The following is a 19,017-nucleotide window of genomic DNA, read 5'->3' as shown; positions in this document are numbered from 1 at the left end:
GCGATAAAAAACAAGTTATGGAAAGGAAGAGATAATAAAACGACAAGTACTATACAAGTGTGTATATTTGGATTATATTAATTTGGCTAATTCTTTGTACCTAGTGTATATTCACAGTAAGCTTCTATATTTAGTGTTTCACACGACATTTACATACATTCATACATAGGTATACATACTTAGAGCCAGAAAACACTTACCGAAGCGGCATTCTATGCCAAAGGGAATATCAACATAGCTTACATTGAAATAGAGTTCAATAGACTTGCGTACTTGACCTTACTTCGTGACTTGCGAAGTGGGCAACACTTGCTTAATTTGTATTGATTATTTAAAATGTTGTCTTATAAACAGCCTTGGAAAACTGAGAGCTGGCCCAAAGTATTTTAAAGATCTATTTCTTTATCAAGGAAAAATGCTTTATTTAACAAACATAGAAATTTTATTTGAAGAAAAGAACTTTGAACGTACAAGGATAAAAATATTAAAAGTTACTTTCAAAATAAAACATTGTATAAATAAAAATGTTCTACTTAAAATCTAAAAAGTTTTCTTTACAACCACTTTTTCTTCTCTTCATCGTTTGTATTTACAAAAATGTTCAAGAATACCCCAAAAATCATACAATGTATTTAAAAATGCAACATTTTATATGTCTCGCTATAGAAAATATTTTAATGGCCAGTGTAGTTGTACAACCATCTCTCTATGGCTTCAATATTAAATTTATTTTACAAGCTTATGATCATAGTCATGCCAGTTTATGACAATACAATCACATATAAAAGGCTTTAAGGCTCATAGATCAACACATAATAACTACAAAATAACTGTACAAAAACCGATAATATTAACAATAATATTCGTCTAAAAGTCAGCACTGCGTGCTTTAATCTCATTCGCTCATGATATGTCTATCATCACCACATCATCATCATCATCTCAGGCTTTAGACTTTCAGTCCTTACCGTTCACAAACCACAAAATGACACAACACTCTGCACCACAGCTTATAATTAAAAGCATCATTAAATGTCATACAAGTTAGCGTTGGTTACATAAGTACACACATACAGCGTTTGTGTGCCATAACAATCAGAAATACGAAGATATTTCTCGAAGATAAACATTCACAAAAGTCAACAATTAACATCAACACGTATAAAATATACAGATTAGTGTAAACTACGCTTAATTACTAAGTGAGTAGACATCACTACTTTTACGCTTAAATCCCATCGGAAATAGTACATCAGTATTATACACAGATCTCCCAACAACTGAACCAACTTCAACATAATTTTAGCATATTAAAAATTCTGTATAATACAATGACAACTTATCACAAAACCTTTAACTTAAAATCTAAGAAGGAACCTCAATAAATAAAGCGAGTTTCTGCACGATTTTAACATAAAATAACCTACAAAAGCTCTTTCAATAATTTTAAATAACCCTTACTATTAAGCAGCGACACCTATACTTTCTAGTTTCGTTATATTCTGTACATTGATTCAAAAAGGTGCTTTATATCGACTGTTTTAAGGTCTAAATTCGCTATTGGTCTAACATTACTAGTGGAGGGGATTGAATAAGTCTTCAGTGTACCCCCATATTTCTACTTCTACTTGTCTATTGTTTGTGGTGACGAGGATAGTATAGCTATAGGTAGATAGTATGTATATCAGTTATGTGCAGTCGCTATAACTACGAACAATAAGCTCACTCATCTCGACCCGCTGACTAGCTTTATTCAGCGTCATCATCTGGAATAGGGAAATAACACATTTTTACAATCTGTATGAAAAAATGTTGCCAAGGAAGAATGGAATAAGCCTTTATTAAAAGTTTATACTTTATGTGCTTTCTAAGTCACATTTCAGTTAGTTAACCTTCTAAGTTAGATGTATTTTTTTTATTACCCACTTTGTAAGATATCATTAATTTTTGTATAAACAAAGGCAAGATTTTTGAACGTTGAAATTAACGTACAACGTTACACTATAGGGCAATAATAAATCTGGTTATAAATATTACATTTGAATAATCACCATTCAGATCAATTGTCAGCAAAATAAAATGCAAAATAGCTTACCATATCATCAGCTGCCGTACATTCCCAGGCAATATGACTAGGTCACAGTTCAGTAGAGGATCTTGAGCTGTTCGTAGGTGAGGAAGAAGATGATGTTCCAAGGTCCCATGCGCAGCCATGTCGGCACGAAGCCCTTGTATAGTGCCAGGAAACCCTCGTTGCGGACCGTCTGCCAGAGAATAAGGTAGAAGATTCAGAGCTCGGCCAAAGGATTGAGATAAAAATATGGATCAAGAAAAAGTTAAAAATATTTTTAAGACTGTATGAAAATGTAAAATTTGTTGTATGTAAAAATATGTCTACTCTAGATACTTGTTGGAAACTCCATTACTGGGGGAAAATAAATTGTTTGATTTTGGATAAAGTTACTTGATTTGGTCTATGCATTTTAGCTTTTAAATTATAGCAGAATAGTGAGTTATAAATATAACGGAAATAGTAATGAGCACGTACCTGTAGGAAGCAGTCTATCGTGCCTTTGTATATCGTCTCAGTAGACTTGACCACCTGACCTTTCAATTTTTTTTGGTTCATTAGCCGCGTCTGAAACAGATAAACGTCAACTGTAAATAACAGCAAATCCACACTAGATCAATGAATGATCTAATATTTAATACACTCAAAACCTCCATATAAGGGAACTGTAACTTCAAAGAAGTTGATGTTTAATGATATGCGACATATTTTAGTGGGGAACATGTCCCACTATCAACTACATTTGGGCAAGTAAGATACGTTAATGGTGCATTCCCTTCCCGACTTCCCGATAACTCTTTAAAAGCTCTCAATTCAAAAAAAAATACTACATACCCGTATAACATCAAGCGGCGTGCTAGCCACAGCACTCCCTAGACTGGCGATGAGGCTGGACGCAAAGTGATTAAGAGGCGAGTCGCCGAGCGCGGGCGTGAGGCGCTTCTTGCAGGCGTCGTAGGCGGGCAGCTCCACGGCCGCGATGACGCCGGCGCGCTGCGACGTGGCGCCCACGCCGCGCCACAGCCCGCGCACCCCCTCCAGCCGGTAGATCTCGCCGAAGCAGCGGACCAGACCGCGCTTCTCGTCGCCTACCTGACCGAGAATGTTTGGGTATTAAGCTAACTGTGCCATCCAGAGCTAAGTCCATTCATGGTTGCTGTTCTCCAAGGAAATCAGCTAACTACGCAGGACATATTGTAGGGCACTACCGTATGCGCAGGGTGGCAAGACCGGAGAAAGATCAACAGCTTAAGGCTATGTTGTATCTTTTGGGAAGAAAATATCTACTTCGACTGCCGTAATAAAACGCATTATTTCTGCTTCTTCCTTCAAACACATTTAGAGGCTATTAAAAAAATATTCATAACGCCTTTTTATGTTTGTTGTTTTAGTCTTAATTATTTTTGTCTTTTACCATCATCCTCAACTCACCTGCATCCTAACTTTAAGCACATCAGTGGGGTTTGCTATGGCACTGGACAGGCCTCCTGCGAAGGCCGCGCAGAAGGTGTTGGTGGGGAGGTGCTCGATGGAGCCACCATCAGCGCGGTTCGCCGCGATCCAGGACTTCAGCGAGTAGTATGTGCCGAACTTTATCGTGCCGTAGGTCGCTTGTCGGAGGACAGCTGGCCAGATGCTGAGGAAAAAGAGCCATAAGTATTTTTCCCTTTTAATTTCTACTGCAATAAGTGGTTGTTTTTGTTGTGAAACATCGTATCATTTTTGATATTTTTGACCGCAAAGTGAGTGGGTCGTAATTCTGGGTATACGTTTTCCTCATAACTATGTAAAATATTCTAAAGTAAAACATGAATAAGATAGGTACACCGAAGAAATATTTGTATGCTGTTAAAAATAAGTAGGTACAGCCTTTTACGTAGGTTTGATGAGCAGAAAAACTTTGGCAACGAACATTTAATTGAACAAAACGACATAAAAAATAGTAATTAGCAATAAAAACTGGAATTCTTGTGAACTTACTCTCCTCACACACTTGAGCGCTCGCCAAGTTTATGCTCGTCATATTGTCTCAGATTCATGTCTTCTAGATAACATTATTTATAAATGTCCTACTTTGAAGTAACCTTAATTATTATGATGATATGCATCGTAAGTTAAAAATAACATATCATTTTGTTAATGTCCTAATACTACGTGCACGTAGCAACTGTGATAGGTAAACCCTAGTTTTGATAATAATTCATCTTCATTGTTTGTACGAAACAGGGCAAAACCCGCGATATCGCGAACATCGTCGAAATTAATAGTTTCCCTTAAGTAGGTCTTTGGTATTCGCAAATATAAACGACATAGATAGCGGTACAAGGGCACGATACAATGCCTGATAGCGCGGAATTTGCATATCAACAACATACGATTGATATAAAAAATCAGGCAATTTCCACGCTCACCATTATCTTGATTAATTAACACAATGAGACACAAAGTATAAGAAGACATTCAAAATAAATATAGTATTTTTTCCCTAAACTAAAGGACGTTAGCTCAATGACTTATAGTGACATCTTGGCACCGAATTAACATAAGAAAATTAAGTAGGTATTTGTTATTCCTATCTTAGTAAGACTAACGTAAATAACGCACACAAGCGCACGACCCACGCATTAACGCCATGTTTACACATGGGGTGGTAGATAAAGAAATGCCACAAAAACAATGGCATAGGCAGCTTATCGAATGATTTAATATATTGCGTACTGTAGAGGTTTTGCACTCGATTTTGCACGCATAACGATTAACAAAAGCGATTGTGCGCTTGAGTCGTGTGGCGCGTTTATCAATGATCACTATCGATATTCGATATATGCAACGGGGGTCTCTAGTACGAACTGGTATATATCAGAATATCTATTTGCAGCAATCCAAACAATGATATTGTTACAATCAGTATTGATCGATTTTGCGTATGATATAAGGCAGTGCATATAAGTTTTCAGTCTCTTTTCATTAATTAATTGTAGACTGACCTACCGAACTGCCAAGGGTTATCAAAGACCAAATTAAGAATATTCTCATAATCATATGTATTAATCCGAATGATGAATACAATCAAGAAATATTGCTGATTGTTGTCATAAGTTGTTTTCCAGCTGATGCAAGTACATTATTTTGCTGAGACTCACCCTTATCAATACAATTGGTCAATAAATGTGTTCAATTAATTATTGCACATAAGATAGACACAATCATCAGATCACACAAACAATAACAACAATATGATGAAAACAAAACAGTTTATTGCCTTATTTTCTCCTTTCATATTAACAACCAGCTGTTTTCCCTTTGTTTCACTTGTCTTGTAGGAACTACTGTGTGGATTAAATATGGCCTATGTTACTAAGGGATTAAGGTTACTTGCCAACACTGCAACAATTTTTCACTTTGGTACAGTAGTTTGGAGCCCTCAGGGTACTATAGACTATAGATTTTACCTGAAGCTTTAAAGAGTAAACAACTAAAGAAATTGTTTTCTCCAACTGCTTTTAAAAGCTGTACATCTTAACGTAGCTAAATTCTAAAACTCACCCGCAGTACAATGCCTTGATCCCCTCCTGCTGGGAAGTCTTGACGAAGCAGTCGACCATGCCCGTGTATCGGAGCTCCACATGGCGAGGGTCTATCTTCTGACCCTGGATCTGCAGACGAGTCTTTGTTGTGTCTATTGGGAATGTACCTGAAATTAAACAAAGTCTGTTTTAATTAAAATGCATACAGCAAAGTTAGGTAGTTACAAGATTTAGAATGTTAACTGTTTTGTTCAGTAATGCCATCTTGAATAGAGGAAAATCTGGTCAAGTAAAAGAAAATTAAATAAGAAATGGCACTGGATTTGCAGTAAATAATTAAATCATATTGCTATGGACAAAAATCCTTAATTTTTACACATATTCTCCTTGCAAGACTTTGAATACTTTACTTAATTGGCATTTTATGAGTGTTTATCGAAACTCTAAAATAAGAAGATAAATTCTTGTTGTTTTCTTATCATTCAAACAGTATATTATGGGGCAAATAAGTGTGTTGACTTTATTAATTTTATGGTCAGAAGTTAAAAATGATAAGACAATTCAAGCATTGTAAAAGATAAATAATTGTCAATTAGTTATTGATTAGTATCAAAATAGTTATTGCTTTCTGTAATAAGCATTCTAAAATAAAAGACGCAAATGCTTATCACAGTTAAATGAAAAATAGGTTATTTTCTTACTGGAATAACAGATTCTAAGAAGAATTATTTCATCCATTCAGTATACAATTCGGGGAAAACTTTGATTATTTAAAAAATATATGATTTCAGTGCATTTTTATTACATCAACGAAGATGCTCTAGCTGTAGGAGACTATAATATATTTATATATTAGAAACACGGTGTATAAATCCCAAGTGATATAACGTTTTAAGGTTATGTTCAAATAGTAATAAATTATGAGTTCCCTTACCAAATTCGGCGACGATCGACGCAAGGCCGCCGTAAATAAACGGTCTCCAGTCACTATCTCCCATCACACATGAAGAAATCCAAGAAATTCAAATGTTTACGTCGGGAACCGGTGATTCCCTATCCCAGTCGCTTTAATTCACAGATATGTTGCCGTTGAAATGCGAAAATTTCACACGAACGCTCTAAAACTTAAGTAACGTATTTCGCACGGAACTATCGCATGTTAAGATAAGTTATAGAAAAATAATAAAATAATTTATTTTCGATAACGAAGAACCGCACACCTTCCGGCCTTGGGCGCACGTCACCACAGATAACGAAAATCCACAGAAAGCAGAAGGGCGACGTTTCAAAGACTCCGTTACACACAGACTCCAATTCCTACCATCGTAGGCAGACTAAAAAATATAAAATATGGATAACGGAAAATTTCCAAAGAAAGCATTGCATCTTATTCGGGATGTTCGGGGACGCGGAACTTTACCGCTCATCTCATCTTCCCTTACTCAGTGGCAGTCAGTGGTTCTTTTTCATTTGAATTCATTTTCTCCCACGAGCCCCCTGCCACACAGACTATTGGACGTGATTATCAGCCCTGACTTGGTACCTCTTGGTAACTCAAAAAAAGACAGTAAAGCTTATTAAACAAGCTGCGCACTGTTGATTCCATATTGATACTATTTTACAACTTGAATTAATCCCAATATGCTACCATTTTATGATAGCAAATAAATAATAAAGAATTGGCGATTCTGAACGCGCGCGCCGTCATCACGGTATGTTAATGTCAAAAATCGTGTCTTTCTCTCTCGTTTCTTCACGCGTGCTAGCTGCTTGCTTGCTGTCTCGCTTTTCCAAAGCTGTCAAAATCCCTAAGCAAGCAGAGATTATCACATTCATTCAATAATTTTTAATTGATGACACTTAATTTAATGAGTGTGTTTCTTTTAGAATTAATAAAAATGTGCCCTAATTGACCTGAACCCAGAAAAAACGAGGAACGACTATATCCTATACAGACAGCTTGAAAGATATAGCCGGAGGGTCGTGAAATCTGGACTGCTCAGAACGGACACCGCAGAGGTAAATAAATTATTATTTTCCTTAAATTTCCTTTATTTTTGTCGCAATCAACTCTAAAACTCAATTCACATATGTAAGGGCGTTACCTGCCACTTTACACGAGCTTTAATTTAGTACACCTATCCATCACTGTACTTTAGTAAACAGTAAGCAGGAAGGAAATTTTAGCCTAAATATTCAGTTGTCAACATTATCAAACAGGTAGGTACTCTTGTTTCCGGAGCGGGGAAACTATTGAAATTACTAAGTATTACTACTAAGGAATTTCGGGAGACAAATTAAAAGCGTGTTACCGATTCTGAGGTACTTTTAATTGTTGAAAAAACTAATCTACTGTCTGACCCATCTCGGCGCGACATCTCCGGTGGGGCGACTTATCTACCTAAGTTCTTAAAATTATAGTCAGCACATTATACATGTGTGCGTACAGACTTAATCTAGGGCCGAAGGCTGGGTGGTCACCATAGCTCCTCCGACCTTAAGAGGAAAATTATCGGGAGAATCGATTTTAGATTGGTTCCGATAATTTTTCTTGAAACACGTGTATTTCAGCAATTTGAGCCGAACAACATAAACGGAAAATACAAAAATACTTAAAATAACTAAACCTAAGGTCACGTACACCAAGGACGCACTGAAGCTACTGTCCCTTTTATCAAAAACACTTTCGATCACTTCACTATGTTTTAACGAATACGCCATATATTTCACTTCGTCTAGATTTATGCCCTTCATATCAAGTGCACGTGTACTGGATAGCTGTGCGTTAGTGCGTAACTGAGGTAAGGCGATGATTGGTACTCTTTTCACCACATCGGACTCTATGAAGATACGATGATTAATGTGTATGCCATGAATCTCCACCTCACAGGGTTCTTCGATGGTCATCAGGTAAGTACCAAATACCAATTGTCTACTGGTCTCATCCTTGCATCGTTCTGTTAGTGTGGTCTTCTCTTCACTATACAGGATCCAGTTGTTGTTAGCGACTTGTTGGACTCTGACCTGTTCGATTTCTATTGGATGTTGTTTGCAAAGGGTAAGGTCGTTTTCGAAATTCATAAGCTGTTCGACACAGGTAAGTTCATAGAAGGGGATCCTGTTGTCTGCAGTGCAGAGGAAGCGAGCACCGGCAGAGAATGGTCTACACGGTATTGCGATTGGTGAGTATCTATTTTCTTTCGCCAATAGGTAAGGGTATTTGGGGAAAATAGCTAGGGTCTTATTTTCGGTGTCATGGAAAATTGGTAGGGAGTAAATCTTATAATAGTTATAAGTAACATTATCGGTAAGTGGTATCTCCATTATAAACGTTATTTGATTACTTTTAATAAATGATTTAACACATATAATCTCTTCTATTTTTAACAAGTTCGCTTCGGGAGGATATATTAAGCTTTCATATTCGGATATTAATTTAAGATGATATAAAAGTTCTGAAGAATTAACAATTGATTGATGTAAAATAGAGACTCTGCTTAATGCAAGTGCAGTTTCGATTTCACTTAATCTAATAAATATAGTACGAAAGTTACTCATGAAAACATTGAACAACCCAGTTAAGTACGTCAGAAAAATCCAACTATTTTGCTGAGCAGTTAAATCTTTAATTAATGTTTCAATTTTAGTTAACCTGTTATGGAAGTTAATTGTATTCTGTTCAATAGTTTCAGTGGCATTAATAAAACTGTCAAACATTTTAGAGACCAATGTTAACCTTTTAGATATAGTGATTTGACCTTGATTCAATTTAGAAATGAGATTATCATACTTCAACGCATCATCATGATCCAAATTACCGGTAACAATTTTATAATAGAGCCCAGTGGATTAATGAGTCCTCGTTTAGATCGTTTGGATGGTATAAGCTGTTGGTATTTTTCTACAGTTAAATCACGTATGGAATCTGTATGCATTTTAATAGTCATAATTTCTTGTGAGTATGATGCATTCCAATCAATTAAATTACAAAGCGCTTGATAGTTGGTAGAGATGTAGTTAAGGTCAGTATAAATTTGATCTAGGCTGATGATCTTTACAATAGTCCACTGATCAGTTTGGAAATATGCATGACCTTGTTTCACCGGTAAAACTCCTGGATTACCTTCAAGATTTTGCAGATGAAGGGCCAGCGACAGCATCGTGACTGTCATCAATAATATGCCGCACCTGTGGAGGACGTTTTATATTTTTAATAGGAATTTTGGTATCCCTTTCTCCTATTTTTATAGGTAAAATATTTTTATCTGCTTTGCCTGTTACTACAGCTTTTATATATCGGGGCTTATCCTTACTTTTACGCTTATTTATGTCTTTACCGAAAACAATTTCTCCTTTTTTAAACTTTATTTCACCTTCACCACCCTTACTCTCTATTCTTTTCTTTAATATTAACCATTTTGTCTGCTAAGTGTTCGTATAATGTTTTTATTCTTTTGCATGATCTTTTACTAATTTTGGAAATAACGTTTTTCTAATTCTATGCTAAACGGACTGCTTGAGTCGGTATGTCCGAAGACAACTTCAAATGGTGCAAGTTCAGTGACTGAGTGAATAGTGTGATTGTATGCCAGAACAGAATAAGTCATAACCGAAGCCGCATCAGTACATTGTTTTTCGTATTTGGCCAGTCTGTAAATTTCTATTATAGTGGAGTGGAACCTCTCAATAAGACCCATTGAATTGGGGTTATTAGGGGTTCCAATGTGGAAATCAATTTTATGTAAATTCAAAAATTCCTTAATTAGTTCATTATTAAATTCGGTTCCGGGGTCTGAGCTTATTCTTCTGGGTGTACCGTAATACGAAAAATATTTCATCAGTGCTCTAGTTACTTCGGGAGTTGATTTTCCCTGAGTTTCGATTGCCTGACCTAATTTGCTAAATGCGTCAATTATAGTTAAATAAGTTTTACCTTCTATACTAAAAAGATCTATAAATAGCTCTTGAAAAGGCGCGTCTTGGGTTTGTGTTAGTTGTAATATAGGTTTGATGGGTTTCCTATCATATTTCATTCTACGGCACCCATCGCAACTGTTTATGACGGCTGTTACAGTTTCCTGCATTCTATTCCAATAATAATTTCTACGGAGCCTAACTAGCGTTTCTTTTATGCCTCTATGACAGGTCTTTCCTTCATGGTGTTTAAGTATAAGTGCCTTTTGCTCTCCTTCATCTTCTACAAAAATAACTCTTTCTGTACATTCAAATAGGTTAATAGTTCCCTTTCTGAATAGTTCAATTATTATATTGCTAAATAGTTTCCGATGTTCATTCTCCTCAAAATAAATGAAATATTTTAATTTTGGCTGTATGTATTCCTTTAAAAAGTCCTTTACTAATTGCGGATTATCTTTTGGCAGGAAAACTTCTAATATCTTTTGTTTGTCACGTGACAGGTTCTTAACATGCATTTGATTTTTAAACCATGAAAATATTAAGATTTGATTCGGCTTGGTGTCGATCGCCTCATGTAAAATAGGTATACCGGTTGATTCTAATTCTACAGCGGAATGAACGGTTTCGTTCGACTTACTGGACACTGATCGTATTGGATACTCATTTGTATCGTAGTGAACTTCTCTAATATTGTCGGAAAAATCTATAGGACTACAGGTCATAGTTCGACTAGAATCAGATATCGTTACTGTTGATGAACCTTTACTATCTGCACATTCATTTAGATTTTTATCTTCCTTCTCATCAATATTAACTGCTAGAGACTGATTTTCGTCGTCTGTGAGTAAGGCATTGATTTTTATTCTGGACAGAGCGTCTGCATTTGTATTTTGTTTGCCGTTTTGTGAATTAAATCAAAGTCGTAATCTTGCAAACGTAACCGCCAACGTGTGAGTTTGCTACTAGGGTCTTTAAGAGATTGGAGCCAAGTTAAGGGACGGTGGTCAGTATATATATAGAATTTTCTACCGTACAGATAGGGCCTAAAATGCTTTACTGCCCACACTATAGCGAGCAGTTCACGTTCGATGGTACTATAACGTGATTCTGTATCACTGAGGGTACGACTAGCATACGCAATGGGCTTGTCACTGCCAATCTGTCCTTGTGACAGCACAGCGCCTAGAGCGACATTGGATGCGTCGGTCGTCAGTATAAATGTTTTGTCATAGTCAGGGTATTGTAACAGTGGGGCATGTGTCAGGAGTTCCTTGCATTTGTTAAATGCGTCTATGTATTTCTGGTCAATAACAATTTTGTTGCGCTTTTTTAAGCAGGCTGTCAATGGTTGAGTAATTTTGCAAAATCTTTTATAAAACGTCTGTAGTAACCTACAAGTCCAAGAAAGCTCTTAATCTCTGTCGTTGTCTTTGGTAACGGGTAATTCAATACAGCGTTTATTTTGTCGTCATTAGGCTTTAGCCCGTCTTTAGTTATAGTGTGTCCAAGGTAGAGCACTTCTTTGCGTAAAAATTCAGATTTGTCTAATTGAATTTTCATGTTAGTTGTTCTAAGTCGGTCAAATACAATTCTTAATTTATTTATCATTTCGTCAAGGCTATTTCCGTAAATTATTATGTCATCCAAGTATACCATGCAGTGGAGTCCTTGCAGACCACGCAAAATATTATCCATGGTCCGTTGGAAGGTAGCAGGAGCGGTTTTAAGTCCAAACGGCATTCTGAGAAACTCAAAATGGCCATTTTGCGTCGAAAAAGCTGTCTTCTGTCTATCCTTCTCTTCTACTTCTATTTGGTGGTAGCCGCTTGCTAGATCCAATGTGGTGAAGTACACACTCTTTCCTAGTTTGTCGAAAAGGTCATTAATATTAGGTAGGGGGTATTTGTCGTCTATGGTTATGTCATTCAGTCGTCTGTAGTCTATTACCATCCTGTATTTAATTTCACCAGACGCATCCTTCTTTTTAGGGACAAGGTGAACTGGAGCACTCAAGGGAATGAGATTCTTGTATAACATTTTCATGAAGTAATTTTTCTACCTGATTATTTATTTCGTTTTGGATGAAAGGTGCCTGTCTATAGGGTTTAATGTATATAGGATCTTCATTTTTGGTACGTATGTGATGTTTAACCTGATTAGTAAACGTAAGGGGGATTTGGTCACAGTAGAATATGTCCTTATATTCCCTACAAAGTGCATAAATTTTCTCACGTTCTTCGCCATTGGTATGATCGAGTCTTAATTTATCTAAATTTTCTTCAAGTAATTTGTCAATTTCTAGAGGAGTATTGGTCGTAGTAAAATTAATGTTGTATTCTGTATTTTCATATGGCGTTACTGTGAAAGGTTGGCAAATAGTCAGTTGTTTTGGGCAATCTGAAGTGTTTTGAATTACTGTAAATGCGTATCCACTATCACAGTTTACTAAAGCACTAGGCATTCGTAGTCCATTTCGAAATTCTTGGTAGTCAAGAATAGCGTCACCTGAATATTGATCTACTGGCAATTTAAATCGTTGTTCTGAACGTGGCTGTACAGTAATTTTATAATTTAAATTATTATTGATTATTGGAATACAAGTGGAATTCGTTTTAAGATTCGTTCTTTTAGATCAATAATTGCACCTAATTGCTGTAAAAGGTCGTTACCTATAAGCCCGTCATACCGTGGATCTACTTCGTATACATAGAACTTATGCCAATCGTCACTAACAAAGGTAGGTAGAAGAGGAATTTCTATTACTTCATTATGTCTACTAGTAGCATGAGTACTAACCACCTGAAAATTTTCATTACGTATATAGTCGTAAAATACTCATATGCTTTTGTAGGACCAATGAACGATCTCATACTACCAGTATCTATCATCATTTTGCGTCTATCTCTTCTACATAAATATACGGTAGCTCTAAATTAGAGTCAAAATTTAATTCTAAGATTTCTTGTCCGTCGAGGCACTCTCCTGAAAATCCAGTGCCTGAATTTCATTTTCTGATTGTAATTCATAGTCAACATGAGTCTCGTCATGATAATTAATTTCATTTGAGTCACCATAATAGTCATCGTCATAGTTAGAGTAATAGTTATTGTAATAAGGCTCATAGTCGTCAGCAGACAATTCATTTAAATTGAAACCTTGTGGTACATTCGATTTAGGTTGGGCTGTTCGCATAGACACATCAGTAGTTTGCGTTTGAGGTTTTAGTATTTGTGGGGTATTAGAATTATTGGGGGATTTGTAACCAAACTGCTGAGGTTGCAACGGTTTATAGCCAAACTGTGGCGGTGGCCTGTATCCTAATTGTTGGGGTGGCCTGTACCCAAATGGTTGAGGTGGCCTATACCCGAATTGTTGAGGTGGCCTGTACCCGAATTGTTGGGGTGGCCTGTACCCAAATTGTTGAGATTGGGGTAAGTACCCAGGCTTGGGGCGTGATGTTAATGCATTTGGTAATTGACCTTGGGGCTGATTGAATTTATTCTGTGGAATACCGAAATTAAATTTAGGTGTGGTAATATTATTTGGCAATAAAGGTTTGTATCCCGCTGGCGTCATTACCAATTTTGATCCGAAACTGCTAGATTGACCGTAAATGCGATTCCTAGTATTATACTGCTCTAAGAAATTAACTTCCTCAAGTACTATACTCAAGGCCGCTTCTAAACTAGAGGGTGCCTTAAGCCTTACAATACGAACCATATTCTCTGGGAGATTGTATAAGAACACATTCAAGGCCGTATTGTTATAAATAATTGTCTTTGCACTCTTCAAATCAGTATCCTCAATCATGTTGACCTTGGACATCAATAATGATCGAACACTTTGGATTCTATTACAAAATTCTAAATAACTTTCACCGGATTTAATTTTTAAGGATTCTAATTCGATATTAATGCACGCTTCGCTACGCGGGTCTCCAAAATGTTGAATAAGTAGATCTTTAAAAGCAGACCATGTCACAATATCTTCACGTTCTGATAAGAGCGCTGCGGCGTCATCTCTCAATCGACTAGTTAAAACATTATAAACGTAAAGATTTTGTTCGTGGCTACCCTTATATCGGTCAAGGACATACTGACACTTTCGCAAATAAAGATTTAACTGTCTTTATCACCATTATACAAAGGTATTAATTGAATAATTTCTTTGGGTATTTGTTCAATAGTCACTGAAGTCATCATGTTCACAGAGTAGAGAACGGAACAGATAAAACAATTCGTGAGAGTACAATTGACTATGCTATGAAACACACAAGATAACACAATTCAAACATAACACACGTAAATCAGAAAATAATTAGACGCAAAATGTATGTAATAGTTTAGGTAATAAAATTAAAAATATTAATGTATAAAATATATATTTTTTTTATATTAGGTGTAGAATTACATACACTTTACTTATTACTTTTAATAAAACACATTTATAAAAATATCAATGCAAAGAATACACTTGAGATAACAATTAATTGGCGTCTCTGAAAGTTTAACTACTCTATGTCGGTTCTATTTATAGAACACAATGAGATAAGCCAATAATCTAAATGAACACGTTATAATGAGAGAGGTTTAATCTCAAAATAATGTAGGTATTAAGTATTGGGGATAGAGGAACATGGATTGGCGAAAAATCACTCACCAGCCAGCTGCTACTCTCATCCTTGGTATTCCTTTGTTTGCCCACACGCACCAAGAGTAATTTATTTGGTTCGTCGGATTTCACTCGTCCTTAAATTCCCACAGCTATCGTGCAGCTCGTCCTCGAGACACGCGACGAATTTAAAACCGCGAAGAATTTAGGAATATAACAGCGAAATCCTACCGGCTGCGCCACTCTTGTTTCCGGAGTGGGAAACTATTGAAATTACTAAGTATTACTACTAAGGAATTTCGGGAGACAAATTAAAAGCGTGTTACCGATTCTGAGGTACTTTTAATTGTTGAAAAAACTAATCTACTGTCTGACCCATCTCGGCGCGACATCTCCGGTGGGGCGACTTATCTACCTAAGTTCTTAAAATTATAGTCAGCACATTATACATGTGTGCGTACAGACTTAATCTAGGGCCGAAGGCTGGGTGGTCACCATAGCTAGGTATTTTTCGAATGTATCAAAACATTTTGTCTATGTTGTGTTGCAAGTAGTAAGGTCACTGGATGTTTTATCACATGACTGTGAAAATTCAATGTAAGTGCATCAAAATCATAAAATAAAAGTATTTCTATTTCATGGAATTAGTTAAGCTGGTGCTATTTAAATACTATAAAGTACTTCTATTGGTTTTGTTATCAGATTAGTTGCATTAGTCAGTACACCTACTTCAAACTGCCACAATCAATCTCGCTGAATAAAATTATCAAGCAACCCTTTTCATTGAACTATTTATAATTTCAGGTATTAGCTCAAAATGAATTACAACGCAGAGGCCCCGCAGCAGGAGCGACCCTCAAAAATAGTCAGGTTTGACAAGGGCTATGTGCAAACTGTGCCGGGGATACTCAAACTTGTTCAGTTGGTAAGAAACTTCTATAATAGAAAATCAATTGTGTCTCATGTATTATCTGCGCATTGACATACAATGGGTTAAATTATTTGTATTCTTTGACTATTTATGCATGGTGGCTTTTTTAAACATACATTTCCTTCCTGTTGATACCAAATTTTTTACATAGGATCATCATGATTAAGATTTATTTAGTGTATTTTTCTGTCAGCTTAAAATGTACCTTTTTTCAGGCATGTAATTTCATAGGTTTTATATGCATCAAAATATCCTGGTCATGGGTGTCAGCAATTTTCTACAATATACTGTACTGGGTCGGTATTATAATAACCGCAGGACTTCTCTTCATGTACACGTTCCACTTTGTGGAGAAGTTCGACAGGTGGCCATGGTATAAGCTAGAGTTTGCATACTGCATCCTCATGAGTCTGACGTATATCGGATGTTCAATATTTGCCTCAACTATTGGGGAAAGTGTGGGATATGCCGTTGGGGTAAGTTGGTTCAATATTTTTACTTTTTAAGTCTCAAATTCGCCAAAAACATGACTGTCAGTTTAAGAGAACTTTTTAGTTAGTATGTTTATTTTAATTTCAATTTTCTAATTACACAGTTGTTTTAGGGAAACGGACATAGTGAGAATTTGTAATAAACATAAATAGTTGTAAATATGTTTCTTATGAACAAAATACCTTACTTAAGTAATACCTAACTAAACATTAATCAACATTCTTCTATTTCAGTTCTTCGGTCTATGCGCAATCATAGCGTATGGATTTGATGCATACTTGAAGTACAAGGCGTGGAAGAGAGGGCTGCCACCACAGTAATATGTAAGATCTTTTACTAACAACTCCACTAACATATTGACCTGGTTTTCTATACTTAAATAATAATAAATCTTAAATATGAAAGATGCCAGTGTCAAAACCTATTTCAGTCTTTGTTTAAGATTATTCTAGTTTTTCTGTTTAGGATCAAAGTATTGATTGACTATTTCTAAGTTTAGTAACTCTTTTTAGTGAGCAAACCAACATTTATCAAAATTTCATAACACAAATATTTAAGAACTAGTTATGGTTTGAGCACCTATCATGGATTATGGATAGTTTATGTTGTTTTTAACCATTGTAAAGGAAGTTATTCCTAATGAGAGACTTATATAAAGATCTCAATATAATATCCATGAAACATAAGATCCATAGAGAAATCTATAGTCTATCTCTTTGGAAGTTTTATATTGCTTGCTATAGCTTTATAAGTGCCTTCTCTGTGTGCCTATATTTCAATATCTGACTTAAAATCGAATGGATTTAAAACGTAGTTACATTATATCTCCGGAGAGTTATATACAACATACTTAACGTATTTTTATAAAATGTTTTGTGAATTTATCACATACTTACCTTTTGTACATAAGATAACCAAACAATATACTTACAAAATAATATATGCCATGTATATTTTTAAATGTTTTACTAATATACATATAAAAGATAACCCACCATATTTTTTGGATAGTTATAAACCTAATGTTACAATGGGTCCAATATTTTTGGGCATTTAATTTTTAAAGACTTTTATATCTTCAAAAAAAAAATTGAGGTGTATGCGTTTAAAATGCATTAAGATAAGCTTATTATTATAATAATCATTGTTTATGTAAGTGTAGATTAATTGAAGTCACATTTGTTATGATTTTAAGTATTATTTTGTGTATTAAATTTTATTTTTATAAGTTAATCAAAGGACTTTGTACCTGTGTAACCATAGGAATATTTGTTGACAGTTTTCCAGTTAATTTTTCACTTAAACAATGTTAACACATAAACTTATCGTTTATTGATAACCAGTGTTGAGCAATCAAAGATCTGCACTTGAATTCGTTTGAACTTCAGTTTTTACGATTATGTGGACAGATTGCCCTTTTTATGTATTTCACTATAATATTATGATTGATATAAATACTGCTTTATGTGGCATATTAAAACTGGCTTATCGCTTATGAGTCATCGTTGCATTTTAGTGATGGTTGTTATATGAATAAATGTATAGGTACTTTTATAACTAGATTCATCTTTAAAAGATTTTTCAATTTTTAGGGTTCCGTAGCCAAAATGGCAAAAACGGAACCCTTATAGTTTCGTCATGTCCGTCTGTCCGTCTGTCCGTCTGTCCGTCTGTCCGTCTGTCACAGCCGATTTACTCGGAAACTATAAGTACTACAGTGATGAAATTTGATGGGAATATGTGTTGTATGAACCGCTACAAAAATATGACACTAAATAGTAAAAAAAAGAATTGGGGGTGGGGCCCCCCATACATGTAACTGAGGGATGAAATTTTTTTCGATGTACATACCCGTGGGTATCAATAGAAAGGTCTTTAAAATGATATAAAGTTTTCTAAAAAACATTTTTCTTAAAGTGAACGGTTTTTGAGATATCAGCTCTCAAAGTCGTAAAAAGTATGTCCCCCCCCCTCTATTTTTATAACTACGGGGTATAAAATTCTAAAAAAAATAGAGGTGATGCATGCTAATTAACTCTTTCAACGATTTTGGTTTGATCAAAGTATCTCTTATAGTTTTGAGATAGGTTGATTTAACTGTAATTTACGGAACCCTTCGTGCACGAGTCCGACTCGCACTTGGCCGGGTTTTACATAAGTATAAGTTATTCGAACTTTTGGGAGTCTTACCCAGTTTTTGATATAGCCATGAGTTTACGCACAAATCAATGTATTTCCTTTTTTTTTAGCAATTTTGCTTTTATCCTACTGAACAGTTTGTAATTTGTACCGCTACAAAAGCGGCGCTTTTAAAACGTGGTGTGGAAAAGCCTCCAGTCTCATCTGTTACTTCCAAAACATAAACAATGTATTTATCGCTATTGCGATATCGATGTTTATCTTTGTTTTTTTGGTGGCTCTTACGCACAATTTTGGACGAAACTCGTTTCTTTTATATGTATTTTATA

General features: G+C 35.5%; 2 protein-coding genes across 2 annotated transcripts; one reads left to right on the top strand and one right to left on the bottom strand.

The window, feature by feature from the left end:
* Positions 1-47: 47 nt before the first annotated feature.
* LOC110377002 (mitochondrial uncoupling protein Bmcp) lies at positions 48-6,878 on the bottom strand. The gene is made up of 7 exons (XM_064035247.1): positions 6,533-6,878; positions 5,618-5,765; positions 3,503-3,707; positions 2,906-3,163; positions 2,549-2,638; positions 2,096-2,264; positions 48-1,766 (listed from the first exon to the last, which is right to left on the bottom strand). Exons 1-6 carry the CDS (start codon positions 6,594-6,596, stop codon positions 2,145-2,147), a joined length of 885 nt encoding a protein of 294 aa, XP_063891317.1. The 5' UTR covers positions 6,597-6,878; the 3' UTR covers positions 48-1,766; positions 2,096-2,144.
* Positions 6,879-7,342: 464 nt separating this feature from the next.
* On the top strand, positions 7,343-18,382 carry LOC110376994 (plasmolipin). The gene is made up of 4 exons (XM_049835910.2): positions 7,343-7,617; positions 15,931-16,051; positions 16,273-16,533; positions 16,783-18,382. Exons 2-4 carry the CDS (start codon positions 15,944-15,946, stop codon positions 16,867-16,869), a joined length of 456 nt encoding a protein of 151 aa, XP_049691867.1. The 5' UTR covers positions 7,343-7,617; positions 15,931-15,943; the 3' UTR covers positions 16,870-18,382.
* The last annotated feature ends 635 nt before the right edge of the window (positions 18,383-19,017 follow it).

The sequence above is a fragment of the Helicoverpa armigera genome, chromosome 6 (genome assembly GCF_030705265.1).
Source record: "Helicoverpa armigera isolate CAAS_96S chromosome 6, ASM3070526v1, whole genome shotgun sequence".
In the NCBI taxonomy this organism is placed as follows: domain Eukaryota; kingdom Metazoa; phylum Arthropoda; class Insecta; order Lepidoptera; family Noctuidae; genus Helicoverpa; species Helicoverpa armigera.
Note: the sequence above shows the minus strand (reverse complement) of the source record. Positions and strands in the feature narration are given on the sequence as shown.

Excerpts from the sequence above, each read along its gene's own strand:
- LOC110377002 (XM_064035247.1), bottom strand. The coding sequence starts at position 6,596 with ATGGGAGATAGTGACTGGAGACCGTTTATTTACGGCGGCCTTGCGTCG. Across the intron at positions 2,639-2,905 it reads CGCCGCTTGATGTTATACGG|ACGCGGCTAATGAACCAAAA; the intron begins GTATGTAGTATT and ends TATCTGTTTCAG. Across the intron at positions 2,265-2,548 it reads CGATAGACTGCTTCCTACAG|ACGGTCCGCAACGAGGGTTT; the intron begins GTACGTGCTCAT and ends ATTCTCTGGCAG.
- LOC110376994 (XM_049835910.2), top strand. The coding sequence starts at position 15,944 with ATGAATTACAACGCAGAGGCCCCGCAGCAGGAGCGACCCTCAAAAATA. Across the intron at positions 16,052-16,272 it reads TACTCAAACTTGTTCAGTTG|GCATGTAATTTCATAGGTTT; the intron begins GTAAGAAACTTC and ends ACCTTTTTTCAG. Across the intron at positions 16,534-16,782 it reads GTGTGGGATATGCCGTTGGG|TTCTTCGGTCTATGCGCAAT; the intron begins GTAAGTTGGTTC and ends CTTCTATTTCAG.